General features: G+C 51.3%; 1 protein-coding gene across 1 annotated transcript in view; it reads right to left on the bottom strand.

The window, feature by feature from the left end:
- The window catches only part of LOC140410684 (protein PML-like), a 67,893-nt gene that overhangs the window by 26,920 nt on the left and 25,178 nt on the right, over positions 1 to 15,795 (bottom strand). Inside the window, exons 5-6 of the mRNA XM_072499088.1 lie at positions 14,860 to 14,898; positions 5,170 to 5,269 (exon numbers count right to left, since the gene is read on the bottom strand). Coding sequence (XP_072355189.1) covers positions 5,170 to 5,269; positions 14,860 to 14,898 — 139 coding nt within the window. The remainder of the gene's footprint in view (positions 1 to 5,169; positions 5,270 to 14,859; positions 14,899 to 15,795) is intronic.

Raw genomic sequence — 15,795 nt, 5'->3', positions numbered from 1 at the left:
AGGTGCTTTCAAAAGTAGTGGGGGTCCAGGTCGAACCAAGCTGGGGGTTGGCTATATTTGGGGTTGCAGAAGAGCCGGGAGTGCAGGAGGCGAGAGAGGCCGATGTTTTGGCCTTTGCGTCCCTAGTAGCCACCCGGTGCAGGATACTGTTGATGTGGAAGGAAGCCAAGCCCCCGGGGGTGGAGACCTGGATAAATGACATGGCAGGGTTTATCAAGCTGGAACGGATTAAGTTCGTCCTAAGGGGATCAGCTCAAGGGTTCACCAGGCGGTGGCAACAGTTCGTCGAATACCTCACAGAAAGATAGAGGGAATGGAAAAGAAGAAGGCAGCAGCAGCAACCCGGGGGGGGGGGGGGGGGGGGAGGAACCAGAAGGAGTCTCAGGGTTATTAATATATATGTATAATATGTATAGGTCGTTGCTATAAATAATTGTATATTGGACTGTTAAATCATATTTTTGGAGAGTGTTTATCTGAGACAAGGCAGTTGCCATTTAGATTTAGTTTTCGTTTTTGTTATATATTATTTATTCTTTCTTTGTTTATAAAACAGGTCATTGTTATTTATACTGTTATATTATTGTGTAAAGGATACACAATGTACTGTGATGGTTGACCAAAAATTTTCAATAAAATATTTTTTTTTAAAAAAACAATGGATAGGCGCGGGTCAGGCTCATGGGGCAGGGCCCGGTGGTATGAAAAATGAAATGAAAATCGCTTATTGTCACAAGCAGGCTTCAAATGAAGTTACTGTGAAAAGCCCCTAGTCCCTACATTCTGACGCCTGATGATGGTGTATAAGAAGGTGGGGGGGGGGGGGTGAGAGACCCCGAGTTAGGATAGTCACATGGAATGTGAGGGGGCTGGGAGGCCCAGTCAAGAGGTCAAGGCTGCTTGCGCATCTTAAAAGTTTGAAGGCCAATGTAGCAATGCTGCAGGAGACTCACTTGAGGGTGAAGGGCCAAGTGAGACTTAAAAAGGGCTGGGTTAGTCAGGCGTTTCACTCTGGATTTGACGGAAGGGCTCGAGGGGTAGCGGTAATGGTCAGCAAAAGGGTACGGTTCCAGATGGAGAAGGTGGTTGCAGATCAGGGAGGTAGGTATGTGATTGTGACTGGGGCGCTGGAGTGGAGGCTAGTGGGGCTGGTAAGTGTATATGGTCCCAATTGAGACGATGTGGGATTCGCGAAGAAGGTGTGTGGGGCCATGCCTGACTTGGACACACACAAACTGATAGTGGGGGGGGGACTGGAACTTGGTGCAGGAGCCAAAATTGGACAGGTCACGGCCGTGCTCGCTGGTCCTGTCAGGGGGGGACGAAGGCGCTGGCTGGGCTACTGGTGGAAATGGGTGAGGGGTGGACCCTTGGCGGTTTCTGCACCTGAGGGAGCGGGTGTACTCGTTTTTCTCAGCAGTCCATAAGGTGTACTCGCGGATTGGCTTTTTCATGGTGGGGAAGGTGCTGCTGGCTGGGGTTAAAGGATCGGAGTACTTGGCAATTGAAATATCAGATCATGTACCACATTGGGTGGATATGGTACTGGAGAAGGGGATGGTACAGAGAACAGGGTGGAAGTTAGATGCGGGATTGTTGGGGGACCGAGGGTTCTGTGACAAAAGTGAAAAAGTAATCGAGGAATATGTACGTTTTAACTGCACGGGTGAGGTGCCAAAGGCGGTTGTCTGGGAGGCTTAAAGGCGGTGGTGAGGGGTGAGGTAATCTCGTTCAAGGGTAGGCTGGACAAAGAGGAGAGGTTGGAATGTCAGAGGGTAATAGATGAGATGCTGGAGATAGACAGGATGTATGCAGACAATAGGGACCCAGCGCAGTTGGAAAAGAGGAAGGAACTCCAGGCGAGCTTTGACCGACTATCTACCAGGAAGGCAGTACGCCAATTGAGGCGAGCAAGGGGGGCAGTTTACGAGTATGGTGAGAAGGCGGGCCGTATGTTGGCGGGTCAGCTCCGTAGGGAGGCTGTGGCAAGGGAAATTGTCCAGATGCGGGACAGGGCAGGGAAGTTGATGGTAGCTCCAGATCAGATTAACAAGGTCTTTAAGGAATTCTATGAGAGATTGTACAAGTCAGAGCCACCTGGGAGAGGCCGGGAGATGCAGGAATTTCTAGATGGGATGGAGTACCCGAGGTTAGGGGAAGGGGACAGGGCTACATTAGAGGGGACGATAATGGAGCAGGAGATAAAAGATGCAATTGGGAGGATGCAGTCGGGGAAGGTGGCAGGGCCGGATGGGTTTCTGGTGGAATATTATAAAAAATTCAAAAATAAGCTGGTACCGCTGATGGTGGGGATGTTTGAGGAGGTGGTTACCACAAACTTTGGGGCAGGCATCGATTTCCATGTTACTTCAGAAAGATAAGGATCCGACGGAGTGTGGGTCGTATAGGCCCATATCACTTTTAAACGTGGATGCAAAGATATTGGCGAAGGTACTGGCAGGTAGGCTAGAGGAGTGCCTCCCGAAGGTGATAGGTGAAGATCAGATAGGGTTTGTGAGAGGGAGGCAGCTCTTTTCGAACATTAGGAGGGTATTGAAAGTGGTTATGATACCGGCGGAGGGGAAGGAAACAGGTGGTTGTGGCATTGGACGCCGAGAAAGCGTTTGGCCGGGTAGAATGGGGGTACTTGATGGCAGTTCCAGAGCGGTTTAGAATTTGACCCAGATTCGTGGACTGGGTAAAGCTATTATATCAGGAGCCGAGGGCCAGCGTCCGCACAAATAACATCAGCTCAGAATATTTTTCTCTCCACCGTGGAACTAGGCAGGGATGTCCTATGTCCCTCCTGCTGTTTGCACTCGCGATTGAGCCATTGGCCATCACATTAAGAAGTTCGGGGGTATGGCAAGGGATAGTGCAGGGGGGATAGAGCATAGGGTGCCCTTATATGCCGATGACTTGTTATTATACGATTCGAAACCAAGTGTGTCAATAGGGGGAATACTGAAGCTGCTTCGGGTGTTTGGGTCTTTCTCAGGGTACAAATTAAATCTAGACAAGAGTGAATATTTTGTGGTGTCTCGGCCAGGGGTGGGGGCAGGGGCGGGGGGGCTGCCATTCCTTAGGACAGGGACTCACTTTAGGTACCTGGGGATGCAGATTGCCCGAGATTGGGGGGGGCTCCGTAGGTACAACATTTCTAGTTTGGTGGGGAGGGTGAAAGCTGATCTGGCAAGGTGGGATGGTCTCCCTCTATCACTGGCGGGTCGGGTACAGGCGGTTAAAATGAATGTGCTGCCGCGATTCCTGTTTATTTTTCAATGCCTGCCAATTTTCCTGCCAAAGGCAATTTTTAGAGAGATTGTAGGGATGTTTACCTCGTTCATATGGGGAGGGAAGGTGGCCAGAATTAAAAATGAGCTACTACAGAGAGGAAGGCAGGCAGGGGGTTTGGGTCTTCCGAACCTGATGTATTATTACTGGCTGGCGAATGTGGAGAAGGTACGGAGCTGGGTCAGAGGGGTTGATTCCCAATGGGTCAGAATGGAGGAGAGTTTGGGTAGCGGGTCGGGATTGAAGGCACTAGCGACAGCGCCGCTCCCGACGGCCCCGGGGAGATACTCGGGGAGTGCTGTAGTAATAGCTTCGTTGAGAATTTGGAGGCAGTTTCGACAGCACTTCGGGTTGGGGGCAGGGTCAAGGGAAATGCCGATTCGGGGGAACCACAGATTTGAACCAGGGAAGTGGGATGGAAATTTTCGGAGATGGGAGGAGAAAGGAATTAGAACACTAAAAGATTTATTTCTTGTGGATCGTTTTGCGGGATTGAAGGAACTGGGAGCGAAGTATGGGCTGGAGCAGAGGGAAATATTTAGATACATGCAGGTTTGAGACTTTGCCAGAAAGGAGATACAGAGCTTCCCAGCAGAGCCGGCTTCCACATTGCTGGAGGAGGTGCTGACGACAGGGGGACTGGAGAAGGGGGTAGTATCGGCGGTTTACGGGGATATTTTGGAGGAGAAGAAGGTGCCACTAGAAGGGATAAAGGCAAAGTGGGAGGAAGAGTTGGGAGAGGGTATGGAGGAGGGGTTCTGGTGTGAGGTGCTCCGGAGGGTGAACGCCTTCACCACGTGTGCGAGGTTGGGGCTGATACAGCTGAAGGTGGTGTATAGAGCGCACCTCACAAGGGCGAGGATGAGCCGGCACTTTGAGGGGGTAGAAGATGTGTGTAAAGGTTGCCGGGGCGGGGGGGGGGGGCAATCACATTCATATGCACTGATACTGTCCAAAGCTGGAGGATTACTGGAAGGAGGTTTTTAGGGTAATCTCGAAAGTGCTGCACGTGAAACTGGACCCTAGGGAGGCCATATTCGGGGTGTCGGACCAGCCGGGGTTGGAAACGGGCGCGGAGGCAGATGTTGTAGACTTCGCTTGTTGATCGCCCCAAGGCGGATCCTGTTGGGGTGGAGATCAACCTCTCCACCCTGTGCCTTGGCGTGGCGGGGGGAGCTGCTGGAATTCTTAATGCTTGAAAAGGTCAAATTTGAACTGAAAGGAAGGATGGAGGGGTTCTACAATTCATGGGCGTTATTCATTATGCACTTTCGAGAATTGGATCACATCGAACATTAGGGGGGTTGGGGTCTGGGGGGGGTTGGGGGAGAGGGACTATCTGAGTTAATGGTGACTATGGGTGATTCCTGATTCCTTTTTGTCATTTGTTTATGTTAACATGCGGGCCAATGTTTGGGGTTTGGTGGGAGGATGGAATCGTTGTTATTGATATGGAGATTGACATTACGTTCGTTACTGATCATTGTTTATTGCTGGGTGTAAATTTGCGAGAAAATGTGAAAAAGGAGAATTAAAAAATATTTTTTTTTAAAAACCTAATTCACTGTGTGGTGTATCAAAACATCCTGTGACATTGACAGTTCTAAATGTAAGCTCCTTATTTCATGAAAAAATATTGTAAAAATCACCCAGAAGTAAATAAGATTGGAGGAAAGAATATGGAATCACTTTATTGATCGTGTTAAAGTATTTCTGAAAAGGTTAAGAATGTCAGCTTACCTATTGTATCAAGAACAAAGGACCCCGTTTGATTTCCATCATCCTCGATGCACGAAATGACATTTTCTATGCGAGGGGTAGGGCTGTGGACCCAAGAGTTGGAAGAAGTGCTGGAAGTTCCCTCTACACTCTTACCTGCCTCCTCTTTCACACACTGTTTTGTAGGAGGTTGTGTTTCCGTATCTGCATCTCGTTTCCTTTTGTCGCAGCATTTTCGAGAAGTCTGCTCCATATCCTGAAAAAATGGGTGATTGTTTCAGTGTGTTATGGACAGAACATTCATGTGGAATCAGCAACTTTCCCAGGCCCGGTATTGACAGCCAAACCTCACCTTTTGCCTTTTCCATTTAGAAATATCATAACCACTTGAGTTTCGGAGCCATGAGGTCATGTTGCAGCTGTACAAAATTCTGGTGCGGCCGCATTTGGAGTATTGCGTGCGATTCTGGTCGCCGCATTATAGGAAGGATGTGGAAGCATTGGAAAGGGTGCAGAGGAGGTTTACCAGAATGTTGCCTGGCATGGAGGGAAGTTCTTATGAGGGAAGGTTGAGGGACTTGAGGCTGTTTTTGTTAGAGAGAAGGTTAAGAGGTGGCTTAATTGAGGCATACAAGATGATCAGAGGATTAGATAGGGTGGATTAGATAGGGTGGACAGTGAGAGCCTTCTTCCTCGGATGGTGATGTCTAGCACGAGGGGACATAGCTTCAAATTGAGGGGAGATAGATATAGGACAGATGTCAAAGGTAGGTTCTTTACTCAGAGAGTAGTAAGGGCGTGGAATGCCCTGCCTGCAACAGTAGTGGACTCACCAACACTAAGGGCATTCAAATGGTCATTGGGTAGACATATGGACGATAAGGGAATAGTGTATATGGGCTTTAGAGTGGTTTCACAGGTCGGCGCAACATCGAGGGCCGAAGGGCCTGTACTGTGCTGTAATGTTCTATGTCACATCCTAAAGTCAAAGGCAGTATAAAATTTACAAATTATGCGTCGTAGTAACGGTTTCAAATCCCAGGGAGCACAAGTCGAAAACGAGGAAGATGGGAATAAGTATGGAAGTTCTGGAGGGATGATGGGAGTGGAAAAGAACAGGATAGGAGGAAAGGGGGTAAAGAGAGGATCTGTAAGGAAGGGAGAAATGAGAAGGGGTGAAGGGACAAAGGGAAATCGGGGAAGGTAATATTTTCCTCTCAGGTGTCGTGAATCTGCCTAGCAACAGCAGTAAAACAAAGTGAATAAAACATAATAGGATGGGAGATGTCCAGCAACATGTAGAAATCTGCCTAGAGACAGCAGTAAACATTCAAAAGGCCCCTTTGATATGCGTCTCTCACAATAACGAGATTAGAAGGTCATTTAGATGATAATCAGATGTGAATATCTTATGAGGAGAAATAGCTTATTGACGATTGGGAAAGTCAATAAGGAATACGTTGTGTAAATGTTAATGTATAGTTAAGGAAGTTGTTAGAGCCAGATACACAGAATGCATAATCAAAGAGGAGCAACTGTATAATTGGCCTGACAATCAAAAGCCAGGGAGGCAGTTAACATCCAGCAGTCTCGGAACGCAGACAAGCCAGATTCCAGCCACTGAGCCTGAAAGCTAGTTTTCCAGCTAGTAGCCGAGAGGTCAACTTTAAATGAAAAAACCTCTAAGTCTTAGAGCCAAGGCAGTGCAGAAAACCTTCATAACAGCAATTTTAAATATCTTTGCTGGACCAGGAGAAGATGTTTCCCAGACTTAAATATTATCCCTGTATTGTGCGGTAACTCTAAGCTGGTTATTTAATTTGGATGTTGTAGAGATATTTTGGAACAAGGAGTACATTCTATATAAACAGTGTATTTAGTAATTTCTACATCTTAATTGCATGAGAGTAGAGTTGTGTTGTTCGTTTATATTTGTCTTTTCTTTACTTTAATATATAATCTTTAATAATTGTTATACAATAACAGGGCTATTTATTCTCACTGGGGTTTCATTTGTCTCCTCACACCAAAACAAAACTATTGACCCTGAGGTGCTGCGGAGCATGTCCCAGTATCATGCGGACATTGCCGAAGCACTCCAGAGCATAACCCTGTCGCTGGGGGAAGTAACTGAATCCCAGGTGCACCTTTCTGAGGAGCTGCAGAGCATGTTCCTGTTGCAGGCGGGCATTGCCGGGGCACTCCAGAAATGTCCCAGTCACCAAGGAGCAGCGCCGAGGGCATTGATAACATTATGCAGACATTCGGGAGCCGACAGGGGTGGTAGCGTCGGGACTCAATCCAGCTGCCCTTCCCTCCCGATGTGACCTCCAGGGCCCTCTGGCACCAACCCGGAGCAGAGGGCACTGGGTGCCAACCTGGAGCCACCCTATGGTGTGGCGGCGGCAGCCACCAGTTCCCCCGAGCATCCCCTTCCTGCCAATGGTGTATCTCGGAGTCAGCCACCGGAACAGGGTGGCACGGCGAGGCATGTGCCACCGGCATGTGGGCCAAGGCCCTCTGGCCCCAGGGCCTCCAGAGGACACCCGCTAGGGGCAAAGAAGGCCACAGGAAGTGGTAAGCAGCAGACTGCCTCCACCTCTGGTGTGAATCCTGGGGACACATCTAGATGCAGCAGTAGAACATGGAAGGCTAAGCAGGTCGGGGTCACTGAGAGGGCACTGGGGGGAGAAGGGGATGTGGGGGAAACGAGGGTAGGGTGGGGTGAGGGGGAAGGGGTGGGGGGAAAGGTTGGAAGGGGTAGGGAAGGGGGTGGCACCATTGTGGGCAAGGGACAATTGGGGACATATATGTACAGCATTAAAAAAGGTTGCACCCAGGAGCTGCAAGGTGGCACAGTGGTTAGCACTGCTGCTTCACGGCGCCGAGGTCCCAAGTTCGATCCCGGCTCTGGGTCACTGTCCGTGTGGAGTTCTACCCGTGTTTGCGTGGGTTTCGCCCCCACAACCCAAAGATGTGCAGGGGCGGTGGATTGGCCACATTAAATTGCCCCTTAATTGGAAAAAATGAATCGGGTACTCTAAATTTATTTTTAAAAAGGTTGCACCCGAGAAGTATGATGCCTATGCCACTTTCTTCCGCAATGCGGGCCAATCTCTAATTCCCTGCCCCAGTCCGTCGGGCATGTTGGTCCTGTGTCCACCCCCCGGGCACACCACATGCAGGTGGTGGGTGTGAGCGAGCAGTCAGCAGACATGCAGGAGTTAGGTTATGGCATAGATTGAGGCTCACCAACGATCAGCTCTCAGTGGGTCAATGTCACCCCCCTGCCTTTGACAGTGACGCGTTGACAGCACCAATACAGTCCCCACACCCTGGGGTGATGTTACACAGACCCTGGGAGGGTAGAACATGGTTGGGGGAGGGGAGGAGTGGGGGGGGGGGGGGGGGGGGGGGACATTGGTGGTGGGGGGGGGGGGGGGGACATTGGTGTGGGGGGGGGGGGGGAGGAGGGGGGAAGGGAGTGAGATGACAGACAAAGCCACATCCTATGTGAAGCGGGCAGGGATGAGGGCGTTGGTGGTCCTCCGGGCTTGCCAGACCCACCTCCGGCTGGTCCTGTGGGTCCTCCTCGGGCTCATCCTCCAGCCCCTCCTGGTCCGGCGCATCCTCGTCCTCCTCCTCGGAGTTAGCTGCATGGCCCTCCACCTCCAGCACGTCGCCCCGCTGCTGTGCCAGGATGTGGGTGGCACAGCAAACCACCACAAAGTGGGAAACCCTCTGGGGGGTGTACTGCAGAGCACCACCAGAGCGGCTGAGGCATCGGAACCGCATTTTGAGGAGTCTGAGGCACTGCTCAATTACAGCCCAGATGGCTGCATGGGCCTCGTAGTATCGGGTCTCCACATCGGTCACCAGCCTCCGTACTGGTGTCATTAGCCAGGTCCTCAGCAGGTGCCCCTTATCCCCCAAGAGCCAACCAGCCATCCTGGGGTGGTCCTTGAAGAGGCTGGGGTGTCCGACTGCTCCAGGATGTAGCCGTCGTGCACACTCCCTGGGAAGCGTGCACATCCGTGCATGATCGTCATGTGGTCGCACACAAGCTGGACATTCAGGATGTGGAACCCCTTCCTGTTGATGCAGAGCATTCCCTGACATCCCGGTGCACGCGGGCGATATGCATGCCATCTATTACCCCCTGCACCTGTGGCTTCCTGTAGATGGTGGAGAATCCTGCTGCCCGGGCATCTTTTGGGCCTAGTCCATGTCAACATTTATATAGTTTGCTGCCCGGGCAGACAGGGCATCCGTGACCTCACAGGTGCACTTCTGGGCTGCAGCTTGTGAGATACCACACAAGTCCCCACTCGAGCCCTAGAATGATCATGAGGTGTCAAAGGTCAGGGCTGCAGCGACATTGACGGCCACCGGGAGTAGGTGTCCTCCTCCTCCACGTGGTGTCAAGTCCCACGAGGACATGGCACAGGCCGCCTGGCTTGCCAAGAGCACAGTGAGAACAGCTTCCTGGAGGTCCAGGATATCATTCCATCCCGTGTAATATCCGGAATTGCAGAGAGTGGGAGACTGACAACCAGCGGTGTCCCCTCCATTCCCCCATTACTCTCTCTCTCTCCACCCCCCCCACCCCCTCCAAACCCCCCATTCAACATATCAAGCCCACGGACCCCCGGTCGCAGCGGGGGCCCCTGGTCACCGGACTCCAGACCCTGTATCCCGCACGTAACTTTACCTGGACCAAACGCTGGTCCCCTCCCCGGTGCACACACCCACCTTCTGGTCGCAGAAATGTCCCCAGTGCTGGAGCTCAGCCCCTGGGCGTTCAGATGTTGGCTGCTGCATCCGTGGTGTTGCTTCCTGCAGTGTTCAGGCACAGTGTCCAGGTATCCCGGTCTGATTGGGATGCTGGGCAATAACTCCCCCATGCTACAAGGCACGCCTACCCACGGGAATCCACTTGGGAGCTGTGAAGTGCTCACTTAACTACGATTGCCAATTCCCAATAAGCAATATCCTTCAGTCGTGCAGCCAGAGGCCTCCACAGTCAGTGGGAGCGATGGGTGGTCGGTGGGACAGACAGGAAGGGGCAGGGACTGCCCCTGTAATGGGTACACAAGATCCAGGGGGTGGCATGGTGGCCCCACAGGCGCTCAATGCCCGGGAGTGAAGAAGGCTCACCTCCTCGGATCCCGACAGCAGTCGTTCCGCCAGCTTCACTTTTTTAAAAAGGACGCCATGAGATAGGGTTTGTTCCCATTAATTGTATGGAGATTGGCTTTAAGTGGTGATTATTGGGGCAGCACGGTGGTGCAGTGGTTAGCATTGCTGCCTCATGGCACTGAGGACCTGGGTTTGATCCCGACCCCAGGTCACTGTCCGTATGGAGTTTGCACATTTTCCCGTGTGCGTGTGAATCTCACCCCCACAACGGAAAACAATGTGCAGGATAGGTGGATTGGCCACGCTAAATTGCCCCTTAATTGCAAAAAAATAATTGGATACTCTAAATTTAAAAAAAACTGGTGATTATTGGTTCGCCACACCACGGCGGGATCCTGATTTCGTCAACGGGAACGGGCCAGTTAGATCACAAACCAATCAGTGCCCGTCCTGGTTCCTGATTTTAACCTCTCCCGCAATCTGTGCTGGTTTAGCACAGGGCTAAAGAGCTGGCCTTTAAAGCAGACCAAGGCAGGCCAGCAGCATGGTTCAATTCCCGTACCAGCCTCCCCGAACAGACACCGACCGGAATGTGGCGACGAAGAACTTTTCACAGTAACTTCATTTGAAGCCTACTTGTGACAATAAGCGATTTTCATTCTCATCTAACGGTCGCGTTGTGGCTCAAACGCAACACAGCCGTAAAATTGCACACGTAGTCACTTTTTGGGCGCTGGGGGGGTTTCTCACTGATTTAACCTACACTTAGAATTATTTTCATCACTGGCAGCTGAACTGGCCAGACCGGCTCCTCAGAGATCAGGCCACCACTTTGAAAGGGTACCCCAGTCTCTAAGTGGGCTTGTGAGTCCATGGGGAATGTCACCCTCACAAACATGAGCACTCCCTACACCTTCTAAGTGATGGCACCCCGCTGAGAGCTCCCCTTTTCAGGCCTTCCCACACACTTTTTCGGGTCTCCCCCCCTTCCAGGACCCACACCCTTCACCCCTCCCCTTTGCAGAGGCCCCTTCATACCCATCCTGCACCCCCTCCCACCTTTCATACCGGCCTCCACCCTCCTTTGATGGGAACAGGCCCCCTCAGGGGCTGAGCCTTGGCAGTGCCACCCAGGCATTGGCACCCTGGGAGTGCTCCTACTGGCTTTGCAATGCTATCCGGGCACCTTGGCAGTGCCTGGGTGGCAGTGCCACGGTGTCATCCGAGGAGTGCCGAGGTGCTCACATTCCAGGGGGAGGGCCAGGGCCCACACTGCCCTATCCCTGACCACCAAGGGACCCCCGATGGCCCAGGAGACCCCCAGGTGCCATGACGCCTGGTCTATGTTTGTGTGTTCCAGTACTAATCAGAGCCCGCATGATAGCTCTCTGGGGAGCCAGTTAGATGATGGGAGGCCATTAGATAGGGGGTCCTTCCTGTAAATGGGCTGGAGATTGACCTTAACTGGTGATAGTTGGTTTCTCGCCGCAGCGGGATGCGGATCTCGCCAACGGGAGCTGGCTGGTTAGATTGGAAGTTGATCGGCTCCCGATATAAGACTCTGCCGCGGTTCCCGATTTCAGACTCTGCTGCGATCTAACTGACTCGCTCGTATTCGTAGCGGGCATAACGCAGCCATTAAATCATGCCCTTAGTTTGATAATGCTCCTGTGAAGCAATTTGCAGCATTTTTACTATATAAATACAAGTTGTAATTGTTGTTGAGACCAGCACATTTAAGGATTATCTACAGGGGAGATGGCAAAATAGTCATAATGGGCGAATTTTCTGGCCTTCATGCCGGCGGGATTATATGGTCCCGCTTTCAGTGCACCCCCGCCACAAGTTTTGCGGCAACAAGGGGTGCGGTTCAACTGGAAACCCTGTTGACAACGGCAGGACCAGGAGATCCTGCCGCCAGCCACTGACGAGCCGACCTCTGCCGCTGCAGAACAGACAGCGGAATGAGAGTTAAATCCAGTCCAATGTCACTGGACTAGTAATCCAGGCTAATGGTCTGGCGACACAGGTTCAAGTCCCACCACGCAGCTGGTGAAATTTGAGCTCAGTTAAAAAATCAAATATAAAGCTGGTCTCAGTAATGGTGACCATGGCAACTATTTATTGATGTAAAAAAACTAACACCAGTTAGGAAAGGAAATCTACCATCCTTACCCAGTCTGGCCTACATGTGACTTCAGGCAATGATTGACTCTTAACTGCCTATCCTGACATTCGGTTAGGGATGGGCAATAATTTCTGGGCTTTCAACAACACCCACATCCCCTGAAGGAATATAGAAAACTGGGAGTACAAGACTGTGGGCCAGAATGTCAGTTTCCAGAGAGCCAGCTATGGAGAGCCTGCATTTTCTTCCATCAACAATGGGAAAGCCGGGTGGCACAGTGGTAACACTATTACCTCACGGTACCGAGGACCTGGGTTCGATCCCTGCCCCGGGTCACTGTCTGTGTGGAGTTTGTGCATTCTCCCAGTGTCTGCATGGGTCTCACCCCCACAACCCAAAATTTGTGCAAGGTAGGCGGATTGGCCACACAAAATTGCCCCTAAATTGGAAAAAAAAGAATTTGATACTCTGAATTTAAAAACAAAATGGGAAAGCCTTTCCAGGGCAAAGTGCATTGGAGGAGGAGGCAGTGTTAGGGCTTCCCAATTATTGTTTTTTCTTCACTTGGTTTGTTTTTCTTCAGTAAGGATTGGGTCCATGTACTGTCTCTGATCACTTCAATCATATTACAAGTTTATGGGGGGGGAAGGAAATCTGCCATCCTTACTTGGTCTGGCTTACATGTGACTCCAGGTTCTTAACTGCCCTCTGAAAAGGGTAATTAGTGATGCCAACACCCTATAAAAGATGGCAGATTTCCTTCTCTAAATTGCATTCGTGAACCAAGTAGGTTTTTATGACAATTGATGATATGGTCACTATTACTGAGACTAGCTTTCAATAGCAGATTTTATTTGTTAATTGAATTTAAACTCCACCACAGTGGGATTTGGACTCGTGTCTCAGAAAGAGCCTGTGGATTACTATTTCAGTGACAGTGCCACGATGTCATCATCTTGTTTTTTGCTGTTAGAGCAATCACCAATTTTGCTACTCTTAAATCTATTTTATAAGATCATATTGCAAAATAACATAATATATTCTAATAATGATATATAATCATCTCTTTACCATATTGTGTAACATTGATACCACATTCCCCTCTTTAACATACTCTGTAACTTTTTTAAAAATATATATTTATTCATATTTTTCAACAGATTTTCAACAGACCCCCCCCCAACAAAAAGAAAAAAACAAGAACACAACAATCAAAAATTATACAAAAATTATACATTGGATTTCCCCCATATACAATAACCCCCCATATGACATTTAAAAGCACCAATAGGGAAGCCCCCCCCCCACCCACCCAAACGCCCCCCAAAAGAACCCACCCCCCCTCCCCCGCGCAGCTGCTGACCTCCTCCTAATGCTCCGCGAGATAGTTTAGGAGCGGTTGCCACCGCCTGAGGAACCCCTGCACAGACCCTCGCAAGGCAAACTTTGTCCTCTCCAGTTCGATGAACCCTGCCATGTCATTGATCCAAGCTTCCACACTAGGGGGCTTCGCATCTTTCCATAATAGCAAAATCCTCCGCCGGGCTACCAGGGACACAAAGGCCAGAATACCGGCCTCTTTCGCCTCCTGCACTCCCGGCTCGTCCGTTGCCCCAAGTAATGCCAACCCCCAGCTCGGCTTGACCCGGCCTTTCACCACCTTGGACATAGTCCTCGTAAAACCCCTCCAAAACCCATCCAGTGCCGGGCACGACCAGAACATATGGACGTGATTTGCCGGGCTTCCCGAGCACCTCCCACACCTGTCCTCCACTTTGAACTGGATTAGGCTGAGCCTGGCGCAAGAGGAGGAAGAATTAACCCTACTTAGGGCATCAGCCCACAAACCCTCATCTATCTCCTCCCCAAGCTCCTCCTCCCATTTGCCCTTTAACTCCTCCACCGAGGCCTCCTCCTCTTCCTTCAGCTCCTGGTAAATCGCCGAAACTTTGCCTTCTCCAACCCATACACCCAAAATCACCCTGTCCTGAATCCCCTGTGCCGGAAGCAGCGGGAATTCCCTCACCTGCCGCCTCACAAAAGCCCTCACTTGCATGTACCTGAAAGCGTTTCCCGGGGGTAGCCCAAACTTCTCCTCCAGCGCCCCTAGGCTTGCAAACGTCCCATCGATGAACAGGTCCACCATTCTTCTAATCCCTGCCCGATGCCAGCTCCGAAACCCCCCATCCATCATTCCCGGGACGAACCGATGATTCTCCCGAATCGGGGACCAAACCGAGGCTCCCACCTCGCCCCTGTGTCGCCTCCACTCTCCCCAGATCTTCAACGTCGCTGCCACCACCGGACTTGTGGTGTACCTTGTCGGCGAGAATGGCAGCGGTGCCGTCGCCAGCGCCCTCAGGCTCGTGCCCACACAGGACGCCATCTCTAACCTCTTCCACGCCGCCCCCTCTTCCTCCATTACCCACTTATGGATCATCGCCACATTGGCTGCCCAATAATAGCCGCACAAATTTGGCAGCGCCAGCCCTCCCCCTGTCCCTGCTACGCTCCAGAAACACTCTCTTCACCCTCGGGGTCTTATTCGTCCACACAAAACTCATGATGCTCCTACTTACCCGTTTGAAAAAGGCCTTGGGGATCATAATAGGAAGGCACTGGAACACAAAGAGAAACCTCGGGAGGACCGTCATTTTGACCGACTGCACCCTACCCGCTAGTGAGAGTGGCAGCATATCCCATCTTTTAAAATCCTCCTCCATCTGCTCCACCAACCGCGTCAGATTGAGCTTGTGCAGGGCCCCCCAACTCCTAGCTACTTGGATCCCTAGGTACCGAAAGCTCCTTTCCGCCCTCTTCAGCGGTAGCTCGTCTATCCCCCTTCCCCGGTCCCCTGAATGCACCACGAAGAGCTCATCTTTCCCACGTTGAGTTTATACCCCGAAAAGTCCACAAACTCTCTTAGAATCCGCATGACCTCCGCCATCCCCTCCACTGGATCTGCCACATACAGCAACAGGTCGTCAGCATACAACGACATCCGGTGTTCCTCTCCCCCCCGGACCAGTCCCCACCATTTCCTGGACTCCCTTAGTGCCATGGCCAGAGGCTCAATTGCCAGTGCAAACAACAAGGGGGACAGGGGGCACCCCTGCCTCGTCCCCCGGTACAGTCGAAAGTACTCTGACCTCCGCCGATTCATAGCCACACTCGCCACCGGGGCTCTATATAGCAGCCTGACCCAGCTGCTAAACCCCTCCCCGAACCCAAACCTCCGCAACACTTCCCAAAGATACTCCCACTCCACCCAGTCCAAGGCCTTCTCCGTGTCCATAGCTGCCACTACCTCCGCTTCCCCCTTCACCGGGGGCATCATAATCACATTGAGGAGCCTCCGCACATTTGTATTTAATTGCCTACCTTCACAAATCCCGTCTGCTCCTCATGGATCACCCCTGGGTCACAGTCCTCAATTCCCGTAGCCAGCACCTTTGCCAGCAACTTAGCATCAGCATTGAGGAGCGAGATCGGTCTATACGACCCACATTGCAGTG

This window comes from Scyliorhinus torazame, chromosome 1, assembly GCF_047496885.1.
Source record: "Scyliorhinus torazame isolate Kashiwa2021f chromosome 1, sScyTor2.1, whole genome shotgun sequence".
In the NCBI taxonomy this organism is placed as follows: domain Eukaryota; kingdom Metazoa; phylum Chordata; class Chondrichthyes; order Carcharhiniformes; family Scyliorhinidae; genus Scyliorhinus; species Scyliorhinus torazame.
Note: the sequence above shows the minus strand (reverse complement) of the source record. Positions and strands in the feature narration are given on the sequence as shown.